At 34.3% G+C, this 27,130-nt stretch overlaps 1 protein-coding gene across 2 annotated transcripts; it reads left to right on the top strand.

The window, feature by feature from the left end:
* Positions 1-118: 118 nt before the first annotated feature.
* On the top strand, positions 119-27,130 carry MS3_00006691 (uncharacterized protein). 2 transcript variants are annotated; one of them, XM_051214903.1, is made up of 11 exons: positions 119-250; positions 310-427; positions 462-591; positions 2,587-2,877; positions 3,822-3,924; positions 5,382-5,581; positions 9,664-9,763; positions 17,176-17,763; positions 20,298-20,602; positions 24,803-24,965; positions 26,778-27,130. In XM_051214903.1, the coding sequence occupies exons 2-8, from the start codon at positions 396-398 to the stop codon at positions 17,187-17,189; spliced, it is 870 nt and encodes a 289-aa protein (XP_051073623.1). In that variant the 5' UTR covers positions 119-250; positions 310-395; the 3' UTR covers positions 17,190-17,763; positions 20,298-20,602; positions 24,803-24,965; positions 26,778-27,130. The 2 variants fall into 2 exon arrangements, with proteins under 2 accessions (XP_051073623.1, XP_051073624.1); XM_051214904.1 differs by lacking the exons at positions 17,176-17,763; positions 26,778-27,130 and having other exon boundaries at positions 24,803-25,302.

Below are 27,130 nucleotides of genomic sequence, written 5' to 3'. Positions count from 1 at the left end.
ATCAAATGGAAGAAAAGAACAAAATACTTAGGAATTCAATGGCCTACTGGGTTTAAATTTAAGTGTGGAAATGGGGATCTGGAGCTACTTTGAGTGGTTAGCAGACAAGGTCACTTCGTGACCTCTTGTCTGTGTTTAATTCAATAGTAGTAGTTTTGAGCATTTTGAGGTATCGTACAGTCAATATCTTGTTTCGATGATCAGGCTGTTTTGATATCACACATTTATTACCGCCATTAAACTTTCAAATGTGAGCGATTTTTATGTGTTCCGTGGATTGACTCAATTTTTCTACTTTTCAAATCCTAGACATTCGGGAACGCTGTACCTACTTCGTCAAAAGAAGACGCGTTTCAAGACTATACACTAACCTACTAAAAACTAAATGTTATGTGATGTGTGATTCGATTTTCCCCCATAGTTGCAAGTAAGTGTTCAGACCATCTTAACATAGTTTCTAGGTTTTATTTCAATGCAGAGCAGTCTCGCGTTAAGTGGAAGGAGTCCATAAAAAGTATCTTAGTTGTTCATAAATTTTGTGATCTCAATGTTATTGAAAGTTTGAAATCGTTTGTCCACTACATGCTAAAGGTTCGTCCTCAGACTTTTGTTCCTTTTCGATAGGTCATTTGTTTTCCTAACTAAACAGTACTGTTTTTTGGTGAGACCAAAGTTTATGAATGAATTTTGAGCGATATAACCTCGAGAATCTCCATACGCTATGATTAAATGAGGGTTGTAAGTTAGTGGGAGGAGTCAGAATTGGGGTTTAGAGTTAGGATATAACGTTAAGAATTCGAATTAGGGTTTTCGTCTCAAGCTGAAATAAACGGCGAGACTCTAATTTAGGGACGAGCCAATCAGAAGCGTTTAAGCAATTTCAAGGTCACGGAGCCAAGTTCAACACGCGCTGCTAACATACGATCGGTTCACAGCGGATTTTAGAGAGTAGGTGATTAATGAGAGGTTACAACAGATAGGACGGCGAGACTCTAATTTAGGGACGAGCCAATCAGAAGCGTTTGAGCAATTTCAATTATTAGTCAACCAGAAGACAGCATAAAGTAAAAATATATTAAAAGAAAGTAATAAATTACAGTGGATATTCTTCTTTGACATGATTTAAAAACTCGTATGTTAGCATCCTAACCCTAAACCTTAACCCTCAACTAACCCTAAACCTTAACCCTAAACCCTCACCTAAACCTTAACCCTCAACTAACCCTAAACTTTAACCCTCAACTAACCCTAACGAGTTTCTATTCCATATGCATTGTGAATTCAGAAACTCTGAACCTTAACCAAACCTTAACAAGTTTTTAAATCATGTAAAAAAAGAATATCCACTGTAATTCATTACTTTCATATAATATATTTTCACTTTATACTAACTTTCTTCTGATTGGCTAATAATTGTCAAGGTCACCTAAGATTCGTTCAAAGGTCGTCCTTAAATTAGAGTCTCGCCAAATAAACTATAGTTCCAGAATGCTATTTAGCCATATGTATGGTTGAGTTTTGCGCTAAACTCCAAGAACTGCCATCTTAAATTTGATACGTCTGTTCATAAATTATCGTTTCTCGTTCTCGAAATAAACATACTTATAGCTCACTCTAAACTATTTGTAAAATTTTATGCAGAAGCTCGTAGCACCAACAGTCATGTACCCAATTAATTGGCAGGCTATTATAGTACCTGGAAACCCTTCGAGCTAACTTGGTACATATTTTATCCGATTCGTACCGAGGAAATCTGAATTGAATTCAATGGGATTTTCTAATGCCAGAAAACCTTGTAATGATAAGGGCTTCGTAGTTTTGACTTCAGTCGAAATGCTGTGGTTTTAAATTTAATGTCGGTGGCATAGACTGGTTGTATTTGAATACAGCCCTGATTGTAACGTAGTGTGGTGCTCAAACTGGTTGTTTTTCACTACGTACAAACATTGGGAAGTAAATGTCTGACAAACTGGCTTTCCAACGATGACTAAACCGATAAACCAGAATAGTTTAGTTTCCAGTCAACGGACATCGATTACCATAATTACCGTCTAATTTTAAAAGAGTAATTATATAGACCCTATTTTTCTTATATTGGTGCTCCAATTTTCTGTTAGGATGAAGTATAATTTTGATTTAAAGCGTACTCGACTGTTGGACTTGCTGGACATGTAGTTTGTTTTAACGTTAATTAAACACTCGTTTTATGCTTTGCAAGTAGAAATATCACGTACAGTCAACAGTTTCAAGTATAAGCTATTCAGGACTGATGGAAAAACGGAAAATTGCCAATTACAGTTATTTCTGTGTAGTTATCTACAGGTAGTTTTAACTTCTGATAATGAAATAATGTTATAATCTCATTGAACTGCACATTTTATCTTCAAAATAAAAGTAATATTACAAAGAACACAACATAGTTTTAAGACACGTATCATCAATGATTTTTTCAAACGGTAGTGATCATGATCTTGGGGTTCTGTATAGTTTTATGCTTGGGCTATTTATTACTAACTCAATTTAAAAAACGGTCGTTTCGTGACAAGATATCCAGATAAATTTCTATCTTTATATCGTTAATCATAGAAATGGGATCTGACTATCTATTTGGAGTCGATTACGTTAGATGAACTGAAGAGTGATGATTTATTCTACCCAGTTATCCAACAGTACGTAAATTTGGGTAACGATGAATTCAAGCAAGTCACTACTGAACATAATGTTTCCAGACTTTGTGAAAATGCAGCAGAAAGTTCCTCTAAAATTAATGAAAAAAGCTCGATCAGGATCTTTGATCATACTGTGCGAAATAAAATTGATTTAATTGTTTGTCTTGGTGGTGATGGGACTCTTTTACAAATTGGATCGATGTTCCAGGTATATATATGTATATAGTCATGTGTTTGATTATTTTAACTCCTTTTTTAAGAAGCAGATTTTGAATTTCTTGTGGTATGTGTTCAGAAAAGACTTATTGACGAATACTGTCTCTAAATAAAGCGGTTTACTGGGTGACAAGGCAGTCTTAGTATTTCAAGACATCATTTATTTATTTAAGTACAAACATTGGTACGAAAAGGCACCAGGAAATATACACGTCACACAATAGAGAAGGGAAGGTAACTATAATAAGAAAAGGACGAAAATAGATAGAAATTAGTGTATAAGAGTGTAATAATAGTGAGAGAAGTTCAGTTATGGAAAATACAATCAGTAGGAATTCTTTCAGGTAAAGAGGTTCCTTTCACTTATATGAAAGAAAGTAAGAGAGTTACAGCAGGATCGCTATTAGCTTCTACTATAAGCCATGTCTGATAACGTCTCAGGCCACTATTCCTCCATCTCTAGAACCCTTACCATGGAGTCGTGAAAAACCAACGGAAGCCAGTCCTATACTGCTTTCTTTCATACCACGACATCATGTCGTGCACTAACCACTTGTCCGCATTTCCCAAACAGTCCCAGCGTCGAAAAATAATGTACGATGTGGAATTCGCTGGGATGAAAAAGTCAAAAACACTAGAATAATAAAAACATTCCTATATAATCACCCAATTTCACCGTTTACATTTACTTACATTTAATAGTAAGGTAAGCAGAAAGGTTTTGTCGAATTTTGATTGAGTACAGAATCACTATCTATGTACCTTATACATCTATATCTCGACGTTTAATACTCAACGACGAAACCTAAGGTGTTAACAAGTCTGCGACTAAATACAAAACCATAGTATTTCGTGCTAAATATTTTTATTAAGCAGTTTAGTTATACATATATATATATATATATATATCATTTTTTGTTCCTCTTAATCATGTAGGGGATCACTCCTCCCGTAATTGCTTTTCGTCTGGGCACACTTGGATTTTTGACTCCGTTTCCTTTCAAAATGTTTAGAACCCAAATGAAGAGTGTTCTTGAAGGTTAGCTAATATTTATGATAATTTGGTCAATAAATCCTAAGTAACTCGTCGTAATGTATTTTATTGTATGTAGTTGTTCGTTGTGACAGTACTTAGTAGGTGAATATCACCAAAGCCGTACTTTGCTGTTCGCTGCTCTTCATGAATTTAAGCGTGTTGTGAACTTATTTTTATCCAACCAGTTCTTAGAAGCTTCTGTCTTTCATCAGTTAATAGCAGGTGCATACACTCTTTGTGTTCTCCCAAATTCTAATCTTTTGATTCCTCCTTGTCCCTTTTTTTTCTTCCCAAATTTATTTCACTGGATCATACTCTTCAAATAACATCTTCAAACCTTAATCTTCTCGATTACTGCTTATACTCTTACTCTTACCTCTACCACTACGGGATTTGAATCGACAACTGCATCTCGGTGCTAATGTGGTGTGGCAACTCGAACTAATGTACGTACGTACGAAGTTCTACGTTGTTACTGACTAGTATTTGTTAAGATTACACGATAGGGTGTGTCATGCTAGTTGATTGAGATAGTTTAACGTATGAATTACTTAAACTAAAACGGATATTGTACATTTTGAGAGTGATTGTATATTTTGTGCTTTAAAAAAAATATCATGTAATGCATAGGATGTCTATGGGAAAAGATTTGAAATCACTTCACGTATATTTATCCAAAATCTAGAAACCTGATTTCCTAGAATCCTAATTTTATAAGTATGTATGAGCTGTTAGGATATAATCTTTCAGATAATTGTTTATTTAATTTAGGAAGGTTTAAAGTTATATCTATTGAATGCCCGTTTGTCTAGCATTCCTTTTACACGGAACTACACTCTACTCACCCTAAATCAAAACAAATATAAGAAAACAAGACAAATTCTAAATAATGGGAAAAACAGAAGGCAAAATAGTAAAAGTACAAGGGTGTCGACAGATCTGATTGAACGCTTGAATTGGTTTCCTAAGCTATTTTAATAACCCCAGGCTAATTCTGCACGACACTAGAGAAAAGGCGCAAAATGTGGAAAGTATGTTTTACCCCAAGGTTAGTTTATATGCAGAAAATCGAGGATATTTATTGCGCTTCAGATAGCCTTGGGCTACTGGAACCCTAATAAACATAGTAGCACGGTAGATAATCATCCAGTCAGAAATGTGACGCGTGGCTCATCACTTTCTAGATCTTTTTGAGAATCTTCTATTCAGTGTTGATTGGATGAAATGTTTCCCCACGTTTTCAGGGCCCCTCTAGGCTTTTTCCGAGGAATACTTTGGATCTCTCTAACAGGTGCATGTAAAATTCACAGGAGAATCTATTTTATTCCCAATTTATCCACTAGCACTGATCAGCTGGCGTCCTGTGATTTGAGTTTGCACTCGGTATACACTTGTCAGAATTATATCCTGCTAACAAACTCTCATATGGACTTGGACTTGTATTTTTCTATCCCATTCAGGTTCATCTTATTGTGTATTACGAACTCGGCTTTGTTGTCAAGTTATTCGCAGTAATGTTATGAATCATATTAGCAATAATAATCCTGACATACAGAATACCTCAACTGCCAGCAATTGTAGTAGTGAGAATCAATCTCAGGCATCTAACTGTTGTAACGATATTAGTTCACGCTCCAGTTCACCAGACACTGAATATCATGTGAGTATTTTCTTTCATTTTTTCTGATAATTATGTTTAAATTTAACAAAATTTACCCTTCCACCGTTACTGTTTATCATGACGATTTATTAAATGTATTTATTTATCTGTAAGAGTATTTTATAGATCATTTTACAATTTCTGAGACAAAATTATGCTACATAAGAACTATAAGGAGTAATTTCCTACAGATTCAATTCTAAACTATTCTCTAGACTGTCGAACACAGTCTTAACTTAGCCAAAGTCAGAACAAGTAAGTTATTTGGCTCGACAAACTTCATCTGTTTCGAACGGTAACCAGAGTACAGGAAAAATTAGTCAACAAACCGAATATTGTTTTATGATAAACATTAAATTGTGATTGCTGAATAACCAGGTCATAGTTATACAAGGTCTAAGGGAGTCAATGTGGTGGTGGGCGTCTCATGTTATCATTGGTGGGTTTGTTTATCGATCATACTTTACAAGAACCTTCACCTAAATTTGAACGAATTGTTTTACAGTAGCTAATGTTAAGACATTAGGGTAGAAAAATATATTTATGAAATTTCAGCTTCGTCCAACGTCGAATAGAAGTATTGTCAAAATATTGTTTTTGAAGGTAACAGCCAAACTATGTTCCAGAAATTCACTTGACAGTAAAGCGAGAATTACTTAATTAATTATTATTTCCTAAAGTTTATGACCATCAACAAATAAGATGCTAAAACAAGCTACTATCCCTAAAAGGAATGTGTTTGTTAAGTTGTCATTAAAGAAGGATGATATCAGGGTTCAAAATAGGTGTCATCTAGGTTGGTGTCAGCATTTCACTAACCTCTCCTGTCTCCAAATTCAGTGACCACATATTACACAAAAAGCGTACTCAGGAAAATTAACTTTTACAAAATATTTTCTGTTACCTCTAGTTATATTTATCTACCTACATGTATCTAGAAATGCATGTACTTTGAAAGAACAGAGAGAGTATCATCTAAAAGAATCTCAAAACACATACCGAAGGATATGATCCTAAATGGCCTCAAATTGCGAAGTAGTGTCACAGGAAAAGAAGTGTAACGTATACAAGTCATTTAGTAAATCTTGACACTACCTTCCTACTGACAAATAAACAATATAATCTCGAATTTCTACGTTATTTTATTTTATTTATACAAATCCAGTGCATATATGGGAGTTTTAGAGGACACAAAATTGCATTGTATTTGTTATGACCTTGGATGTCTGACTTTTCGATCACACGACTTATCTACCAATCCGAATACGACTTATACGAATCTTCACACTAGGCCAACCAATGACGTTCAACCGGTGTGGGCAGTTTAGCGTCCTTATTGGTCCTATGTCCTACGAGCCCTTCCACTTGAGTCCAGAACAAGATACCAGCTTCCGAATCAGAGCAGATCAGACCAGAATCAGAGCAGATCAGACCAGATCATTTATTTCAGACATACTTGGTTTATATATCAATCAGACAAACCGCAACGTACCATAAAATAGGAAATAATATTGTACACAAATAAGCCCAAAAAGTGGCTGTGAATGAGGGAGGCAGTAGTTAATAAACTGAACATAACTTAAGGACCGTAAATCGTACAATAATAAATTATAGATCAAAATAAAGCTTATTATAAAAGGAATATAAATATCCATAGTGTAATTGTTGAGTAGTTATACAATAAGAATATTTATAGAATATTAGTCCATGAATAGTCCTTGGAATTTACCTGTAGTTTAATCTTCACCGGATATAACAGTATTCACTTTATCTCATTGTGTTTATTATTCTTATTTTATAAAACATATTTCCTCCATTATGAAACTATTTCTTGATTTTAGTGTCACTTCGTATTAACCCTGTAAAAGTCATTTGGTGTGGTTAATTGTTATAACTCGTGGCCTTATGCCCTATGAATATATAACGTAATGATACCGCCAATTAGAGAACAGCGATTTATCGACCGCATCAATGGCGCGTAAACCCGTATCGGTCCTGCTTCCTGCCTAGCCCTGCCCGTTAAGCTAGAACACCAATCTCAGCCTCTGAGATATGAATCATGTCCTTCAAACATACTGGGTTTATATACAAACCGGACATACCACATCGTACCATAAAGTAGAAAATAACATTTGTACAAGATCTAGCCAAAAGTGGCTGTGAATGTGGGAGACTGTAATTAATAGACTGGGTATAACTCAAGAACGGTAAATCGTATAATAATAGTCTATGGATCAAAATAAAGCTTATAATAAGAGGAACATGAATATGCATAATTTAGCTACTTAATAATTGTACAATAAAACTATATGTATCGTATTGGTCCATAAACAATTCCTAAAAGTTACCATTCATAATTTCCGTTGGGATATAACATTAATAAAATTATTTGTTGTAATTAATCAATCATGACTTAAATTCCTCATATAAACAATTATAAATTTAAGTAGAAGGTTGTTTGTTAGCGCGATATAGATTGGATTAAAGCATGTTCCGTGGAGGATGGTGTTAGGACACGCTAATTGACCATTTCTTCTTGAAGAAGACTCTAGAATATTCTTGTTGGAAAAACATAATTATACTAACGTTTTTTCTCATTGTGATTTCTACTTTCATTCAACTTTTGTTTATGTAAGATGTAATTACATTTCTGTTCAACCATGTTCTGATTTAGGGAATAGTGTCCAAAGAATACTAAGCAATAAGAGTATCTGGGTCGCAGTAAGAGAAATCATAACATTGTTTGAATCACAAGTTTCATAATTTTAATTATTATACTTCGTATATGTCAATTTACATTACTATTAAATTCATACGTCATGTTAGATCATTTTAAATTATTTGTCAGAAGTACTTTGTTTTTGCTATTCATATTCTCTTTAACTTAAGACAGCGTATTGAATCACATATGTACATTCGAATTAAAATAACTGATAATCTTTAGTTGTGAGGCTCCTTAATCGTGACGTTTTTACTGTCTGATTCTTTCTTCCTTCTCAATACTTTGCCTCAGTTTTTATGTTGATACGTACGAACAGTTCTAACTTTTATCATACTAGGTATATGTAGCTATAATTTTAATCAAGTTAATTATTATATCTTCTACGTATTTGTCTGTGCATTATTTTCTCCTCTCGTTCCATATCTCAACTCATCTCAATTAACCATCTTCATCACCCACTCTTAGTTGGAATTCAGTGCTCTAAGGTTTTGTCCATTGCATATAGTCTTCCTCCGTCATCACTTATTTGCTATTTATCAACAACATACTGTATACGATTCGTCTTGTCGTATTTTGCTCTTCTCTTTCTGTGACGTCTAATAGCTTGTTAACTCGAACTGATGAATTCTTTTAAGATACCTCGTTGTGTCCATGTATCTGTAGAAGATACAATAAAAATTTTCCCCCTTCCATACGTTTTTTATTTGCAAAGATTCTTTTTAGATTCCCCCCAACGTTCCCAATGTCCAATACTTCTATCATTATGAACACTTCTGGTCACTTTTTCATCCGTTTAGTAGTCTAGTGTTAGTTATTAGAGTAATTTTCTATTGAAAACTTCATTTCGAACCTTAGTTTTTACTATATTTGTATTGTCTATTCGGCTCGTCTCCTTCACTATATTGATACGTTCGTGGTAAACATTTGCGGATAACTCCAACTTGTCTAAATGAAATCTTCACTGAAAATTACCTCCTAATGTTCTATACTCACCCGCTAAATGCACTGAAAAATAATTGGAAATGATACACTTAAGAAGCATTTAAAACGTTGTAAAGAAAATCAGCCGAGAATTTTAGCAAAAATCGAATTCGTCCTTAAATTAGACAAGTAAAAACAGGTAAAATAGACTTCATGGTCTTAAATAAAAACATACTATTCACTCTAAGTAGGGCTGTACTAACCATACATATATTTATATAACTAGATATAAATTTCTCCATTGTATATAAAATTTCTGTCTTTTAAATTGAATGTAGATTGTCTTAGTAGTATCTGTCCTCACATTTTAAACAACCATTCAGTTGACTGTTTTCAGTACTAAACTTTCGTATTACTATCTGTTTTCTTTGTATCATAGTTCCTAAATGACCTAGTTATTGATCGTGGCCTTTCTCCATTTATCTGTGATCTCCTCATTAAGGTGAATGGTAGAGAAGTAACTACTGTAGAAGGCGATGGTAAGCAAGCGTCTAATTTTTTTTATTAACGTTTGTGCATATGCAATTGTAGTTATTATTCTTATTATCTTTGCTAAAACAGACTTTTATGTACCAATATGACATTATAACCGACCAAATATCTGATTACCGAAGTTACAGATCCTTTGTAATGCAAAATGACTTTAGCTACAATATAATGATGTTAAGTAATTAGACCACGATACTGGATCATGGTGTATTCACAGACACATTGTCCAACTGAAAGTAGCGAACCAGGTAAACGATCATCACTAGTATTTTTTACACAAGTCCTAGCAGTCCTCGTCACACAGTGAATCCAAAGTCAAAATTAATCTTTTGGGTAAAATAATAGTCTATATGCTTGTCCATCTTTGCTCACTAATTAACCACGTATTTTGCTGAACTCATTGTGAATATTTTCGAAAGGTGGTAATTCCTTAAGTCCTAAAGCTAAATTATGACCAGCGGTGTGAGACACTTATCTACCAATGGTATCAGTAGGTGATAGTGCAATGTTCCGAGTTTATTCGACTTAGGAATGTTAATCATTGTTCTCCAAAACCGTGGTCTAAGGGTAAAGTGCTCTTTGTGAGTCTTCAAGGTCCTAGGTTCGACTCCTAGGGAGGTTGTTGGTACACAGCGTTGAGGAGTCCCGTACTGGGATGAAATGACTGCCTAGTGCACCCTGGCTTTCAATATTTGATTAAATAAAATCAGTTTCCTTTGTATACCCTAAAATCCAACAATTTCCATAAACCTCAACCTAATCACTAATTATTCATGAACGAGTTTTAGAAAACCACATTAAGAACTGTTTTGGATACTTTGAGTCAGTCGAAGCTGTTTTATTATATTTCATCTGACCTTGTTCCATAGATACGAAATTCAGTAGTGACTCTGGATTTTTTAAAAATTTTAGCTACCTCTGGACACCAATTATACTTCTTCATTTGGTTGGTTGCGAAGATTATTTTATTTTCGTATCACACGATGAATTCTGCTGGTAAACCGTTATAAACTCTCAGAGTTCCGAACAACTACTGCGCACCCACAACCTCGTTACGGATTGAAATAAAGGTCTTCCGTTTTCATAAATGTAACCCATTTACGAAGTACATGTTCGTGTAATCGGAGCTTTAAACTATACTTTGTGTTAAAACTGTAGTGAACGAAGACCTGGTATGGAAAATGAATTCATTATGAAAACCTTACATTACATAATTCATTTGCGCATCTTCCATCAGTTGTCGCTTACATCCTTTATGATCCTTCCGATTCTCAATTCCTTTTTTCCCCTTTCTGTCTTCAGTTCAATATTCTCACCCTTCCTTTGACAGGTGTTGTGACCTTATGTCCGGCTTTTTATCACGTGATTTATCCACCAATCAAAATACGACTTATACGATCTTAGCACTGTGCCAAACCAATGACGTTCGACCGGTATGAGCAGCCTAGCGTCCTTATTGGTTCTGTGTTCGCCTAGCCCGTCCGCTTGAGTCCAGAACACCAATACCAGCTTCCATTATGCGAATCGAATCGATTAATTTATTTCAAACATACTGGGTTTATATATCAACCAAACAGAGCGCAACGCACCATAAAATAGGAAATAACATGCATACACAATAAAGCCAAAAAGTGGCTGTGAACGTGGAAGGCAGTATTCAATAAACTGAACATAGCTTAAGAACCGTAAATCGTACAATAATAAATTATAGGTCAAAACAAAGCTTATAACAACGGGAATATAGATATACATAATCTAGTTACTGAATATTTATACCGTGAGAATATATAAATATTAGTCCATTAATAAGTCTCAGACGTTACTCGTAACGTAATCTTCACTAGGATATAAAAACAGGCATTCCACTTCTGATCGGTGTTACATACTACTTATGTTTATCGACATAAGTACGATGCACCACAAAATTAGTGATACTACCCGGTTGCCCAGGATCAAGTAGACGGAAAGGGCAACGCTAATCTGCAACCTATTCGTCGAAAGTCAAAACGTCGTAATTAGTGAACCATTGCTCCAATTTTTATAACATGATATCTTTGGACTAATGAGTTATAATCCTGTAGTCTACATTTCCAAATTCAGGATATTACGTATCGAAGAACTAGTATCAATAGAAATGATAATTTAATTTGTCTGAGAGATAATATTTTTAAAGCAATAAGAAACTCTGGTTTCTAGAGGATTCACATCGATTTGTTTAATAAGGTATTGTTTGTCATGTAAATATTCTCAAATTTCTGTGCTCATTACTTCTTGTTAAATGAAGGTTTGCAATCAAGTGGATATAAAAATATTCGTAACTATTTCTTTAATAATTAACCAATCAAAATTAAATTAACTTACATATCAGTTTCCTAGGCATGAGTCATACTCTAAGTTGAAAGGCGAGTGACACTAGCCGGTTGTCCAAAATAAACTAATCAAAGCGGGGTTCAGACCTGAAGATTAATTACTCCGCCTGTAGTTCTTCTAGGTCTACTGCCATTCCCTGACCTGAGTAAAAGAGGTTTAAGTGTGGGCTCGGTAACCCCATCCTGCAGAAAACAACCTTGCTAAGAAAACGCCAACCGAAATAAACAAACTAAACCTGAGTATTAGTGTGTGAATATCATAACTTCTGATTATTTTCTGATGATTGAGCCTTTCTAGAAATTTGTCTGTTAATTGCAGTATCATTTTTAACAAAATAATCACACAAGCTACCTTTGTCTTATCATTTTTAGATAATAATAGGTGTGGTCAGTAGTTTGTTACCTGTGTATAAACTTAGATGTATACATAGTTACAGAACTATATTTGCTTTCTTTCTTCTCTGATTTCAAGATATATTTCTCGTAATTGTTCATTAGAATTTTCAAGTAGTATAGTACTTTCTACCGTACCATAGCTATTGTAATCCTAATAAAGAGAAATAAATGAAACAGGTCTACCCATTATTATTATTATTATTATTATTATTATTATTATTATTATTATTATTATTATTATTATTACTTTCTTGTTAAGATGTACTTTATGATTAAATGTGGAATCCGTTATTAGGTCATCTAAAAACCTACCAAAATAATTTTTTTCTTCGTAAAATAAACCCAGTGATTTCCTTAGTTTGATAGAAAAATTTATGAATTAATTATAACATACCATTTGTTCTATTTCCTTCTATCCGTTCAACTCACTTCCACTTAATTATACTCAGTTATTCATAAATCGGTTTTAAGGAGTATTTCATATAAGATTCAACCTTTATTTTGTTAAATTGAAATAAAGTCTTGTCTAGATTATTAATTAGGATTTTAAATGTGTATTATTAGGTCATTCAATCAGTTTGATTATGGATTATAATGGTATTTAAAGATTTAAACAGTTCAGTACAAATATCTCAATTCAATGTTGAATATGTTTTCTTTAAGTTTCAATGAGAGTGTATGCTTTACAAGTTTTCACATACACATAGTCTCTCAGTATTTGCGAGCATAAATTTAGCAAATTTAGTATTGAAATTCACCTGAACAATACCATTTATAGCATCAACAAAATATCTTTATGTCAAACAAAAGTTGAGTTTGTAATACACTCGTAAAATAACCACTAAACTTTTAATAATATGTAAATGTTGCGTATATTTAATCATCAACGCTTTTTAAGAGTTAAAGTCGTTTCATAAACCACTAAATCGAACAGTATTATAGTTGGATATAGCGTGATTAGCGATAATAAACAAATCAATTAATACAGTTTATAATCTATGATAACTGGAAAATTTACATCACTCTACCTATTTCGATGTAGTTTATTAACCAGTGTATATTAATATAGAAGAGTTTTCTTAACTTTCAAATTGACTCATTGAACTAACAGATTATGCATTAAACTGTTATTTGGAATACTATCAAGAATTATATTGAATCCAGTTTAGTGTTCCAATAACGTTAGTAAGCAAACATAAAACAACTATCCATAATAAACTAACCCATATTCATTGTTTGTTTACTGTTTATTCCTCATTATTTTTTAGCTTTCTTTTTCCATAGACTCCTACGAGCACGAATAAGTTTATAGGACTTATTATGTTTATATAAATATAGTTAATAATTAACTAGTTACTTTGTTCTCTAACCTTTATTTATTTAAACTTAGATTATTTTTTACATAGATTATGGTTTTCAAAATAATTTTATGTTGAATTAAATCAAGGTAATACATTTTAGAAATTTCACAGATTGAAATCATGAGTCAATTGAAGCTAGACCACCATGGAAAACTTGGAAGCACTGGACGTCCGTTTCGTCCTAGTAGGGGACTGCTCAGCAGTGCGCATCCACGATCCCGAGACATTCAAACCCAGGACCTGTCAGTCTCGCGCGCGAGCGCTTAACCATTAGACCACTGGGCCGGCATCCAATGGTGTTAGTGTCTAACTTCAACCAATCCACGAAATCGCGCCACCGTACACCATTGTCTTCAGTGAGTTGATATCTCACAACAGACCTGGTTGAACTCCACTGGTAATGGCTTCTCACTAGAACTCCAGGAAATGCCTCTTGAAGTCAGTCACTAGTGAGCAGATGATTATTATCAGAAGGTGTTTTGTGGAGATTTTTACAAATTTCAATAGTTGAAATCACGAGTCAATTGAAGCTAGACCACCATGGAAAACCTGGAAGCACTGGATGGCCGTTTCGTCCTAATATGGGACTCCTGAGCAGTGCGCATCCATGATCCCGCACCCTGCGAGATTCGAACCCAGGACCTATCAGTCTCGCGCCAGGTGCTTAACCAACTAGACCACTGAGCCAGCATCCAATGGGATCGTGTATGCACACTGCTGAGGAGTCCCATACTTACTTACTTATTTACTTACGCCTGTTACTCCCAATGGAGCATAGGCCGCTGACCAGCATTCTCCAACCCACTCTGTCCTGGGCCTTTTCTAGTTCCATCCAATTCTTGTTCATTTTTCTCATGTCTACTTCCATTTCTCGGCGTAATGTGTTCTTTGGCCTTCCTCTTTTCCTTTGACCTTCAGGATTCCATGTGAGGGCTTGTCTTGTGACGCAGTTGGGTGCTTTCCTCAATGTGTGTCCTATCCACTTCCAGCGCTTCTTCCTGATTTCTTCCTCCACTGGGATCTGGTTTGTTCTCTCCCACAGTACGTTGTTGCTAATAGTGTCCGGCCAATGGATCTGAAGTATTTTGCGTAGACAGTTGTTAATAAACACCTGTATTTTCTGGATGATGGCTTTTGTAGTTCTCCAGGTTTCTGCCCCATACAGTAGAACTGTCTTGACATTTGTATTGAAAATCCTGACCTTGGTGTTGGTTGACAGTTGCTTTGAGTTCCAGATGTTCCTCAGTTGTTGAGGAGTCCCATACTATTGACGATACGGCCGTCCAGTGCTTCCAGGTTTTTCATGGTGGTCTAGCTTCAATTGACTCGTGATTTCAATCTGTGAAATTTCTAAAATCTCCACAAACTCCTTCTGATAATACATTTTAGTTTGGCTTGTTTATTTATTTATTTATTTTTTTGTATAAATTTCTCATGTTTATTTTCACTTTCACATACATATTCATGGCAAATATTTTAGGGACTATTTATTTTAAATATTGAAAATAATAGACCAATCATCATTGATTCTCATTATTTATTATTTAGAGTTTCGAAAATGAAAATTTAATTTTTCTAGTTTTTGTGGTCCGTTGGTCTGACTCCGATTTGATCAAGCGATGATGATGTTAACGAAATAATGATGCCGCCTATCCTCGTATATATTTATCGATTTAATATTGGTGAACAACGGGGTAAAATAAGTCAAGGACAAGGATTATCTTTGAATATGTATATTTCATACACCCGTTGCCTCAGACCGATAATAAAAGAAACGAAGTGTAGAATCAGACCTGAGAGGTCGAACATATCAACTCCATCCGACAAAATCGTGACTCAATCATAAACTACCTTGATTGGTTTAATCGTTTCGAATATGCATATAAATATTACTGTGTGTTAGAGTAAAGCCCGATGAGGATCTAATCGAAAACAATGTTGTTGTCTTATGTATGTTGTCCAATATTTATAGTCAAACAAAAATAAGCTGAATACGTGATGAATAAGGTAAACGTTGGACATGCATACGTTCTTATAAAAGCAGTCAAGGTTAGTAAGCGAATAATTGATAAGGTCAAAATATGATTTAAGAAGCACAAATAAATCGATCCGTCCGGAAGCTAGAATAACCCATTTGGGCTTGACACAGTACTGGCATACGTATTTTTTGTCTATGTTAAAACAATCTCAGTTTCAAATAAAATGAACAATTATTAGGATCCACAATTTCTGTTCTAATTTACAATTCGATTACCTAAAAATTCCTTGTGCACATCTTACATATTGTTGGAAAAGTGATTTATTTAACTGTTAAAGTTAATATTAGCAATATGCCCACTTATCTTTTAAGCAGATTATGTGTATCAGATACTCTATGAACACAGCAACACAACTCGATAAACTAAAGCTCATAACCAATCTCATCAACACGAAATGCTTGTATTCTGTACGTTTACCTCTAAATATATATTAAACATTTAATTATTCTAGTCTTGGCCATTCTCTGATTTTCCTTGTTTCTGAATGAAGAAAATAAGTAAATGAAATTATTGAAACCCAATGATCACTTAAAGCTTTTCATACACTAATCTCTTTGCTAATATGTATTGTTTGAGGATTTGTGGTGTTACGTAACTGTCTAGATGAAAATGAAATAATTAAAAATTTTTGTGTTGAATTGACAGTTCAAAATTTTGTTCACATTTCTCGTTTTTTTTATAATTTTCTTTTGTTCTGTCTCTCCTCTCAAAAAGCTTGACCAGCCACACTCTATTACCATGGTATTCTTGTTCAGAAAAGGCTTCTCTTATGATAATCTTTTGAAACAGTTTTCGTTTTATAAACGACAATACAGTTTTATAGCATTGTAGTCTGTTATTTATTGAGTTAATCTTGAATAGACAAATTTCATAGTAATTTAATAGTTGAGTTCGTGAGTCAATTGAAGCTAGACCACCATGAAAAACCTGGAAGCACTGGACGGCCGTTTCGTCCTAATATGGAGCTCCTCAGCAGTGCGCATCCACGATCCCGCCTTGTGAGATTCGAATCCATGACTTATCGCGTAAACGCTCAACCTCTAGACCACTGAATTGGTATCCAATAGCGTCAATGTCTAACTTCATAGTGTTTTTCAAGCGTTTTCGTCTGATTATTTTAAAGTTTTATTGAATACTTATTAATACTTCTCAACATTTTTGAAAGCTTTAGATAAATATGATGGTTTCCCATTTGTACATGAGTTTATATTTGAAGTTTTGTTTTTTTTTGTTACAGCAACTTCTGTCTAACTTCATTTTTGTTTCACTGACCATGTAAATAACAGGGGAAAAAAATACTTATTCACGGCAAATATTGGAGTATAATGTAATTTAGTTATGAATCAACATTGTTGTTTGAATAAATGAATAAGTATTTAAAGAAAACACCAATATTTTATCTGGTACGGACATCCAAATTTTTCACTAATTCAGACATAAGCCCACTAGGTTCTGTGTGCGCAGTTTTACATAGAAAAATATTTAAAGTACTCAAATGCCAGGGATACTCTATGGAGTGTTTGTGAATTGAAAAATCCACACCAAAACATCGAGAAAACGATGGGGAGAACAAAGTCAGACAGACCACACAACATGATAATCTGGATGTAAATGTAGGCAATGTACTGCAAGTTAATTATTCCCTCAGTTCAAGTATCTGTAAATATTCCTAAAGTGTAAATGTTGCGGTCCAACATTTTGCAATAAAGCTGTATAAATTGTCTTTCCCTTCTTCCTATACCTATCCGGATTAGTCCAGCGTTATTAACATTCATGGTGATCGAATCGGATCATAATGCCTCATTTACATTGGATGGTCCTAATGGTAGGTTTATAAACAGTTGTCTCTGTCGGCTTATCTATCTAGAAAAATACATTCTCGAGGTAACTAACCTTAATAATGAATTAAGACAATTATTTAACTTCTATGCGAGTGGGCTAATTGTTTAATAATGAAAATGTGGATTACCAATGAGACGAAAGGCTTAAAATAGATTAATGCTAAATACTTGTCCAAACGTGTTCAACAGTTAATTCTGTGTGTAGCGAGATTTTAAGTTATTTGATGTGGAATGCCAACAAAATTCGAAATGTAAAATGTGTATTTTAGTATATAACTGAAATTAAGAATTTATTTAATACATTGGATGCTCACAATAATTTTTTTCTTATTGTCAAAATAATAGTACATTTGATGAAATTAATCATACAGACTCACTCAGCGATAGTGAATAGCAATAAAATCTGACTTTAAATGAATCGGAGTTATGTACACTACTTACCTATACAAAGAGTTCATTTAATCTATCATATTTCATAGTCCTACTATACTCATAAGTAACATTTGAATATATTTGGACAAACGATTATTTCAAATACAATTTTTACAACTATTATCACACAATATCTAAGGATGCATTGTCATATGATTAAAATACTTAATTCTTGAAATCTCTAACTTAGTGTTATTTGATTAATTAATAAAAAACTTTTTAGGGATTCATAGACTTATTGATCTCTAAATGAAATACTAATAACCATTACTAAACTTAGATAAATAATATTGAAATAAATTATTCTGCGAAATAAATACCTAAATGAAAAAAATGGTAATCCCTATTATCATCACTCATGTAGACACCGAACTGTTTCTTCACTTGTGTATAGTTATTTTTAGATTATCCCTCTAAAAATATACTAAAACATAACTTAAATATCAACTGAATAAACAGATGTATAAATGAGATAAAAAATAAAGACATTTAATACTGCTCACTTGTCAAATGTTGCACAGATGAAATACGTATAACGCCAAAAATTGTGTAGTATAGAATCTCAGTGGTAAATACACTGTACATGAGGGCGAATCGGAAAGTTCACTCATAATAAACACAAGTTTATCGTGATCGTAGTCGCTAGTTTACCTGAAAACAAATTAACCTAATCAACAATTCAGAATTACCACCTTTTTTAAAGAGTTGCAATAAACATGTCATTTACCTACGGCATTGAAGCACGGAAATAGTTAAATAAAAAGAATGTCGACGTTTCATTGAAGAAAATGTTTTTTTTTCGGACATTGGCATTTTCTTAAACTGTGCAATCGTAATTACATAGAATCTCATCATGTTTACTCTATAATGAAGTGTAGTATTTACCCGTAAAGTGTTATTAATTTCATTACAAATTTAATATACAATTCTCATTTTTTTTACAACACCGAATGAATCATGCTATCTTGTAATGTAATGTAATCGTGTAATGAATCATATAATACGTGTACAATTGTACACACTCAACTACTGGTGTTTATGACTCACTGACTATCTCGATACCGCATAAAAGCCTTCTATCAGCTGAACAAATACATAGAATTCACAACCAACACCGACAGACTGTCTAAACTTATAGATAAAGAATTTACTTCGGAACAAACCGTCGTGTCGCTTGAGAAGCTGTTAGTCTCTGAGCGTGACCCTTTTGTATACATATTTTATGCAAAATTCATTTGGATTTTGATGATCAACTGGTATTATGAAATGGTAGAAAGTCACATCCTCAAGTAAATAGTGGGGGTTAGGGTTTTAAAATCAATTTCATACGGACATGACAATAAAACTAAGATATACAACTTGTTACTGTTGGAATAACACTGTCTGTTAATCAAGTCAATTGGACGACTTGAAAAAATTGAACGAATACAGACTCAAGTGTAGGTGGGGTGCTATGATGTAAATAAGTGAATCCTTAAACTTTATTGACCTTCTGTGAAGACTAGAAATTTATGGATTTTATCGCCTACGACCCCATTTCATACGAAACTTGTCAACCTACATACTTAATCATATATGAAAGACTACTCACATATTTTTCTGACTAGCTTAAATCTCTCGATGGCTTATTCACTTCCTACATATATGTACTCCTTGAATCTTATCCGTTCATTCATCTTTATTTGCTCGCTGGTATTTGTTTATATTCACTCGTATTCGCTTCGTGTTTGTGGCCTTATGATCTGGGCCGGGCGATAATAAACTGTAATTAATACTTCGCATTATCTCCTGAGATCTATACAGCATTGGGTGTTATTTAACAGCAATATGAAACCTTAGGGATTTTCTCGAGGATATACTACCACAACATAAAATCATATGTTGTGCAAAATATCTATTACGAAACTATCAAAATTGTTCCGAAATGCCATTTGGTTTGATTACTGCTAAAGACTACTTTGATATATGGTATTCTCATTTAAATGTTTACTTATTTGTCCGCTTCATTTTTCAAACAAAACTATTCTTTTCGACTAATAAAGTAATTAATTTTTCAAGACCTTTTGATGCTTACGTTTTCTTTCAGGTCTTATTATCAGTACACCTACCGGAAGTACAGCTTATTCAATGACAGCTGGTGCTAGTATGGTACATCCATGTGTACCCGCTCTAGTGTTAACACCAATCAATTCATTAGCTTTAAGTTCACGTGCTATTGTTCTTCCAACATCTATAAAATTAGAAATCTCTATTGCCAGTAAAGCTCGTTGTTCAACTGTACACTTTTCTTTTGATGGACGTTCGCGACACTCAAATTTATTGCATAAGGGTGACGTTATCCTAGTGAGTGCTTCACCGTTCCCTGTTCCATGCCTTTGCAGTGAAAATGAGGTATGAATTGGTAGTTTAAAGTTGTTTTTTCTCGAGTGTGTTTTTGTTAAACATTATGTTGGGTGTTATGTTATATACTTTAAAAAAATATATGAGACTACATAAACTTCAGTTGTAATCCTCTTTACTGTCATGACATTTGATACAGTTAATCTCTTTGGTAAATTTTGACAATATAAGTAGGAAGACGAAGTTCATCAAAACTATGTGATATATTAGTGAAATAGATTTTAAACAATGTAATCACACATTAATTTGTTAAAACATTTGTTAATGTTAAAAAAAATCAAGGTCAAGCTGAACTAATCAGATAAAAAAAACCCAACATAAATCACACCACTCTAGGTATCAAATCGATGTTACCACTAAAGGAACTCAGAACTAGAGAAGATATTGTCATAGTTCCAATGGACAAAGGATGCACAATAGTGATCATGGACAAGGAAAAATGTATCAAGAAAGTCGAGGAACTACTTCAGGATAAAAGCGTATACAAACCGATGAACACAAATCCAGTCAAAAGGTTAGACAACCAAATATCAAAGCAAGATCAATGGAGAATGAAATCTAATGAATCAGTACTCCCTCGATTCTACGGTAGGCCGAAAATACACAAACCAAACATCCCAACACGTCCAATTTATCACTCCCCGGAACCCCAACATACGATTTGTCAAGAGAAATTTCACGAAAAGTTTAGTGGATTCATCCAAACACCTCATCAAATCCCCCATACAATTCCTGGATCAGATTAAGGACATTCAAGTCAACAACAATGAGCTGATGATACCCTTCAATGTAACAGCCTTATTCACCCCAATTGAACCAAGCTTAGCAAGGGAAACTATCCCTACGTCTTACCGACACAAATATGTCAAAGTACACGAAGCCTCAAAGTCGAAGTTTAATAGAACTCATAGATTTATACTTAAGAACATATTTTCAATTCAGCAACAAAATCTACGAACAAACGAAAGGAACACAATGTTAGGACTTGCTGTCGAAGCAGTGATGCAGAGACTGGAAGCCTCGATCCTACCAGTGATCAAGCCAAAAATTTGGATTCTTTATGTGAACGACATATTCGTCATCGTCAAAAAGGATGAGCTGGAGGACACCTACAAGCCGATCAACAACGTCTTCGATGACATAAAGTTCACAATGGAACAGGTTTCAAAGGAAAAACTACCATTCTTGAATGTACTAATCACCAGAACCGACACAGGTAAGCTGAAGACTCAAGTGTATAGGAAGCCGACCCACACAAATCAAATTCTCAACTACAATAACAACCCAAGAGCTCACAAAGTCAACTGCGTACAAACTTTGTTCAAGAGGGCGAGGACACACTTGCAGTCCGAAAAAATGAAGAAAAATACCTGGAGATCATCTTTCAAAAGAACGGTTACCCAATCAGCGTCATCAAAAAATGCCAGCCACATGCATCTTCAGAAATAAAGTCAAGTACAGAAACCAACAAAGAAATTACGAGATTGTTGAAGCCTTTTGGAATAGGTGTAGCACACAAACCAACAAAATAACTTCAATCGATCCTATGCAAACCAAAGGACGAAATGAAAAAAGGAGGAAAACCGAACACCATCTACAAAATAAATTGTTCCAACTATGAAAACACTACATCGGACAAAGTGTATGCTTCTTTCATCTTCACCTGCATGATCATCAATTGGTGGTCAAACGCCATGACATATCCTCGCTTACATCAATGCATGTGGACATACATTCGACTGGAAGAATGTAGAGATCTTGGATAGAGGCAATTCTAAAAACAGATAATTTTTAGAAGCTTGACACTCAGGTCAATCAGCAATCAACAAACACGACGAAATCGATGCAATTTATCAACCAGTCAGAAAAATTATGAACAAATATAGGACCAAAAATCAAACCAATGGGAGATACAACCAAAACCAAAGAAGTAAACAATGACAGATTTAAGGTCAATAAAAACCAATCAACATCGAGGTCTACAGGACAAGCTGTGAGCCATATGTAGAGAAATTCAATCACTTCACTTCTGCCTGAAGTTTGTGCTGATGGTATCATCCAGAATAACGATGAGAGCTCCACGACCAAACCATCCATCCCAGAGAACTAAATTCCGTCAAAATTGTAGATTTGTCTTCAGTCACATTGGAGTACTGTGCATGGTGAAGTTTCACATGATTAAGGCTCTGAAGAAACCGTGACAACTGTCGTACAAAAACACAAAGACTGAGTTAAAACCTATTTTCTAACTTGATTCAATCATGCGTTTGTTAATAAAAACAGATAAGTATTCGTTATATGTGTTTACTGGGTCGCTATTTGTTTCTACAGCTATTTTGGTGCATGTTCAGATATCCTAACTTGCAAATCACAAATGCTCCGTACTTGTGTATGTTATATAGTTCTGATAAAGCTGATTATCTCATAACATTATCAAAATTTATCATAACTTCCTTTACCAAACCGTTTTGAATGGTGATGGTATACAGTTGAATCGTCCACTACAAGAAACAAATAACTTCATTCCATATTTATAGAAATTTATCATTTTTATTACTACAATTGCAATCATTCCATGTGTATCCGTCTATCTGACTTGTTCTGATTATATACTAAGGCCAACTGAAATCAAATTTTATACAAATTAATTTGGTTTTTTTTTCTAAATCTACACATCTAATATTTGTGAACTATATACACCCATATACATACTAAATGTATTCGTAGTAAGTTAATAGGGTTAAATTGATTGTTCGATTACTAAATCGTTTACTCAGTTTGACTATTTTAATGTATAAGACTTCATACTATAATTACTCTTTAGCTATATTGTAATTATTATTGTATATTATAGACCAGTGTATTATTTTAACCTTATACACAGAATTAATATGCTTATCTGAGCTATTTATTTATTTACTTAAATAATAATCTTCATTATTATAATTACTCTAATTGTTTATAACCAAAATATAATGCTTTAAATATTAATTCTTCACCGGTCATTAAGTTCATGTTTGTATAGATTTATTAACAAATTGATTAAATTAGATATATTTCTATTACTTTATTTCTGACCAATAATTTATAATTCTTGGATAGTTTCACCATAATAATAATAACAATAATAATAACAATAATAATGAAATTAACCTTTAAAAAAATGTATATTCATTCGTCGTATTATGTTATACTTATTATTAGTTCATATATGTAAATATATACTTTATCATCATCACATCTAACCTATCGTTACATAAAATCACGTTCACAATAATCTTAACTTTCAACATCAATTTGTACCAAGAAAAAATATTATTTATGTTATTTTTCTCATAAAAATTACTACATAACTTGTAATTTCCCTTATTCACTATGAACAATATTGGTTACGGTTAGAATTAATAACTTTAAAATCTATTATGTAACAATCTTTTCCATTTCTGTTTAAAAAAAAGGTCGATCTGTTGTAGAATCATACTGACTTATTCCACATGAATATTTAGCTTATATATATATATATATATATATATATATATATATATATATATATATATATATATCGAATAGTTAAGCTGTAGGTAAAAATTCCGAGATCAAAAGAAGAGATTTGACTAGAAATAATGTTCTTTTATAAAAATAAGAATAAACATTAGAAACCGATTCATCAGGAGTCATGAGTTGTCCGGTTTTTTGGTTAAATAACTAAAGAAACGAGCAAGAGGGAATGGTATCTCCAAGGTAAGTGGACAATAATGAATTTAAATTTTGTACTATGAACATGAAACAAATAGATTGGTATGAAGCTCGACAATCGACAGTTAATAAGAAGAATGATTTACGCTCTTTGTTTATTTGGTTAGGAGAGCTGACCAACATAAATAAAATTTCTAGAAATGTTGTGTTATATGAAAATATGTGACCATAAAAATGTGGAAATATAATTACACTCAAAAAAGTAAATGAGTGTATTACGTAACTTTTTTTTAAAAATCCACTGATACAATCTAGATGTGAATGTGGATTAAGAAACTACTTATATCACTTAGTAACATTACTTAATATAATGTAGTGCATCAAAAATTAAATAGAAGATAAATGAAATAATAAACTAATTTGATTCTACATGAATGAAAAGTTGTGTTGTAATTCCAAAGATCTTTATTTCACCTTGAACTTCAACTTTTTCAGGTTACAGATTGGTTTTGTGGATTAGCACATTGTCTTAATTGGAATCTACGTCGACGTCAAAATGCAGTGATCAATTGTTGTCCCACAGACAAATAATTTTAAAGATTCCATGTTCCGTTCTTACGTATTAATTCCTCCTGTATTTTATCCTGCATTTCCTCAGGTCTATTTTATTGTTATTTAATTTTCTTTGAGATTTTGTTTATCCGAAAAATTACTTTTTGAACATTATTTTTCTTACTTAATCGTAAAAGGTTTCCATGATTACTTAGTCATACCTCTGGTATATATTTTCAAAATTTTCAACAATAAATCAGACAACTTGAGGCCTGCTCTGCTTTTTGTTTCTTAAAATTGCTTTAAAACCTACTAAAATAATCGGGTGCAAGCAATGTTTCAAGACGTGTTGTGGTTAAATTTGTTAGGTTTCGTCAGTGTGTCTTCTGAAGTCGATTTTTTGTTATCAAGTAATCGGTGAAATACCTCAAGGCTGTGTTTTTCTTTGGATGTACTAACACCAAATGGATACATTGATAACCTGATACTACTCAGGCACACAACCACGCCAGCGGTGGCTGATCGCGATGTGATCGATCTGAGTCCAGGCTTGAGATGCAGAGGGAGGACGCCAGGTGACACATCGGCGATGACTGTGCCGAACGTTAGTGCTAGCCAGAAACAGGTTGTGGTCTGTGCACAGTTGTAGTAGACGGTCTCCGTTATCTGTTCTGCCGATGTGCCACCTGGCGTCCCACTTCTGCATCTCAAGCCTGGACTCAGGTTGATCACATCGCGATCAGCCACCGCTGGCGTGGTTGTGTACAAGACTGACGCTCCTTTTGGAGTACCTATCTGGACTCTGATCATGTCTTGGTCTGCGCCAATCTTACCTTACTTTTCAGTGGACAACGAAGTGACCGCCACCAACGGATTGATGTCAGCAAGTTGGTTGCAACTTCTGTTGCCAGTAAGTATCGAACCGAGCTAGCTTCTAGGCTAGCTACCATTCCACCGAAAAGTATAGATGGGCATTGGTTGCAATTGCATGACGCCATGAAAATGGCGGGTACAGTCAGCTGTGGGTTCGCGAAACGTCCCACTTATAAGCACTGGGTTTTTGCAGGTTCCTTACAACTCATTGAAGCCCGTCGGTCTACTCTGGGTGACCGTGAGTTTGGCCACAAACGAGGGATGTTACGTCATGAAGTTGGGCAAAGCTTGCGTAAAGACCGAGAAGCCTGGTGGTTGGAGCGTGCTAATGAGCTGGAAGCAACGGCTGCATCTGATAATAACCGGAAGCTCTAACAGCTCATCCGAGCCATTGGCAGCAGGAAGTCTGGTGTGAGCGAAACAATCTACGAGGATGCCAGTCACTAACATCCATCGACGTCTTGAACGATGGGCAGAATTTTTCGAAGGGCAGTTCAACTGGTCTGCTGCTCTGGTAACATCGGTCAGACTGTCCTGCCCTCCATGGCCGGTGACGACTGATCCACCAAATGAGGCGGAAGTCCTCAAGGAACTTCGACTCTTGAAGCGTTACAAATCACCGGGCCCAGATGACTTACCTACAGCTCTTTTTAAAGATGGTGGTGACTTCCTATTAAGGAACTGACGACGTTGTTTACAAAGGTGTGGGAGCTAGAGAGTGTATCAACGTCATGGAATGAGTCGATAGTTGTCCCTATCTTTAAAAGGGGTTCACGTCGTTCCTGTAACAACTATCGTGGGATAAGTCTACCTCCAATTGCGTCCAAGCTATTGGCTTCCGTCATACTTTGTAGGTTGTTCAAAACCCGAGAAAGATTGACTCGTGAGGAGCAGGCTGGTTTTCGTTCTGGACCAGTGTTACGGGAGAACTGAAAACATTCGTCTGATTAAAACCTTTATATTGTATATGGATAATTTTACTGTTTTTTTAATGTATTTGTTTCACTCAACTTCTGAAGTTGTTTGCTTATATCACTATTTCCAGACATTTTGGTTTCTCCTGTCTTCGGTTTGGTATTTGGGAGTTTTTGCTCCGGGAAGCTACAAAATTGAAGGTTTGTTTTGTAATTATTATAATTATTGCTGTTAGAACGACATTTGGGTCGACTATCTGTAAATTGCGAATAAAATTTGGTACCTAAATTGGAGTTTGGTTCAATTGCTCATTTGGGTTCGTAAATTGCAAATAGATCGGCATACCGTACCTCAGTAGCGGGAACGGGCAAAAACTTGGACGTAACAACGAGGATGCATCAGTCATATCTTCACCCTCTGTCAAATGTTAGAATACCGTCATACTTATCAAAGGCCAACAACCGTAGTGTCTCTTGACATCAG

The sequence above is a fragment of the Schistosoma haematobium genome, chromosome 1, assembly GCF_000699445.3.
Source record: "Schistosoma haematobium chromosome 1, whole genome shotgun sequence".
Classification (NCBI taxonomy): domain Eukaryota; kingdom Metazoa; phylum Platyhelminthes; class Trematoda; order Strigeidida; family Schistosomatidae; genus Schistosoma; species Schistosoma haematobium.
The sequence above is the reverse complement of the archived record's forward strand: the minus strand, read 5'-3'. Positions and strand labels throughout refer to the sequence as shown.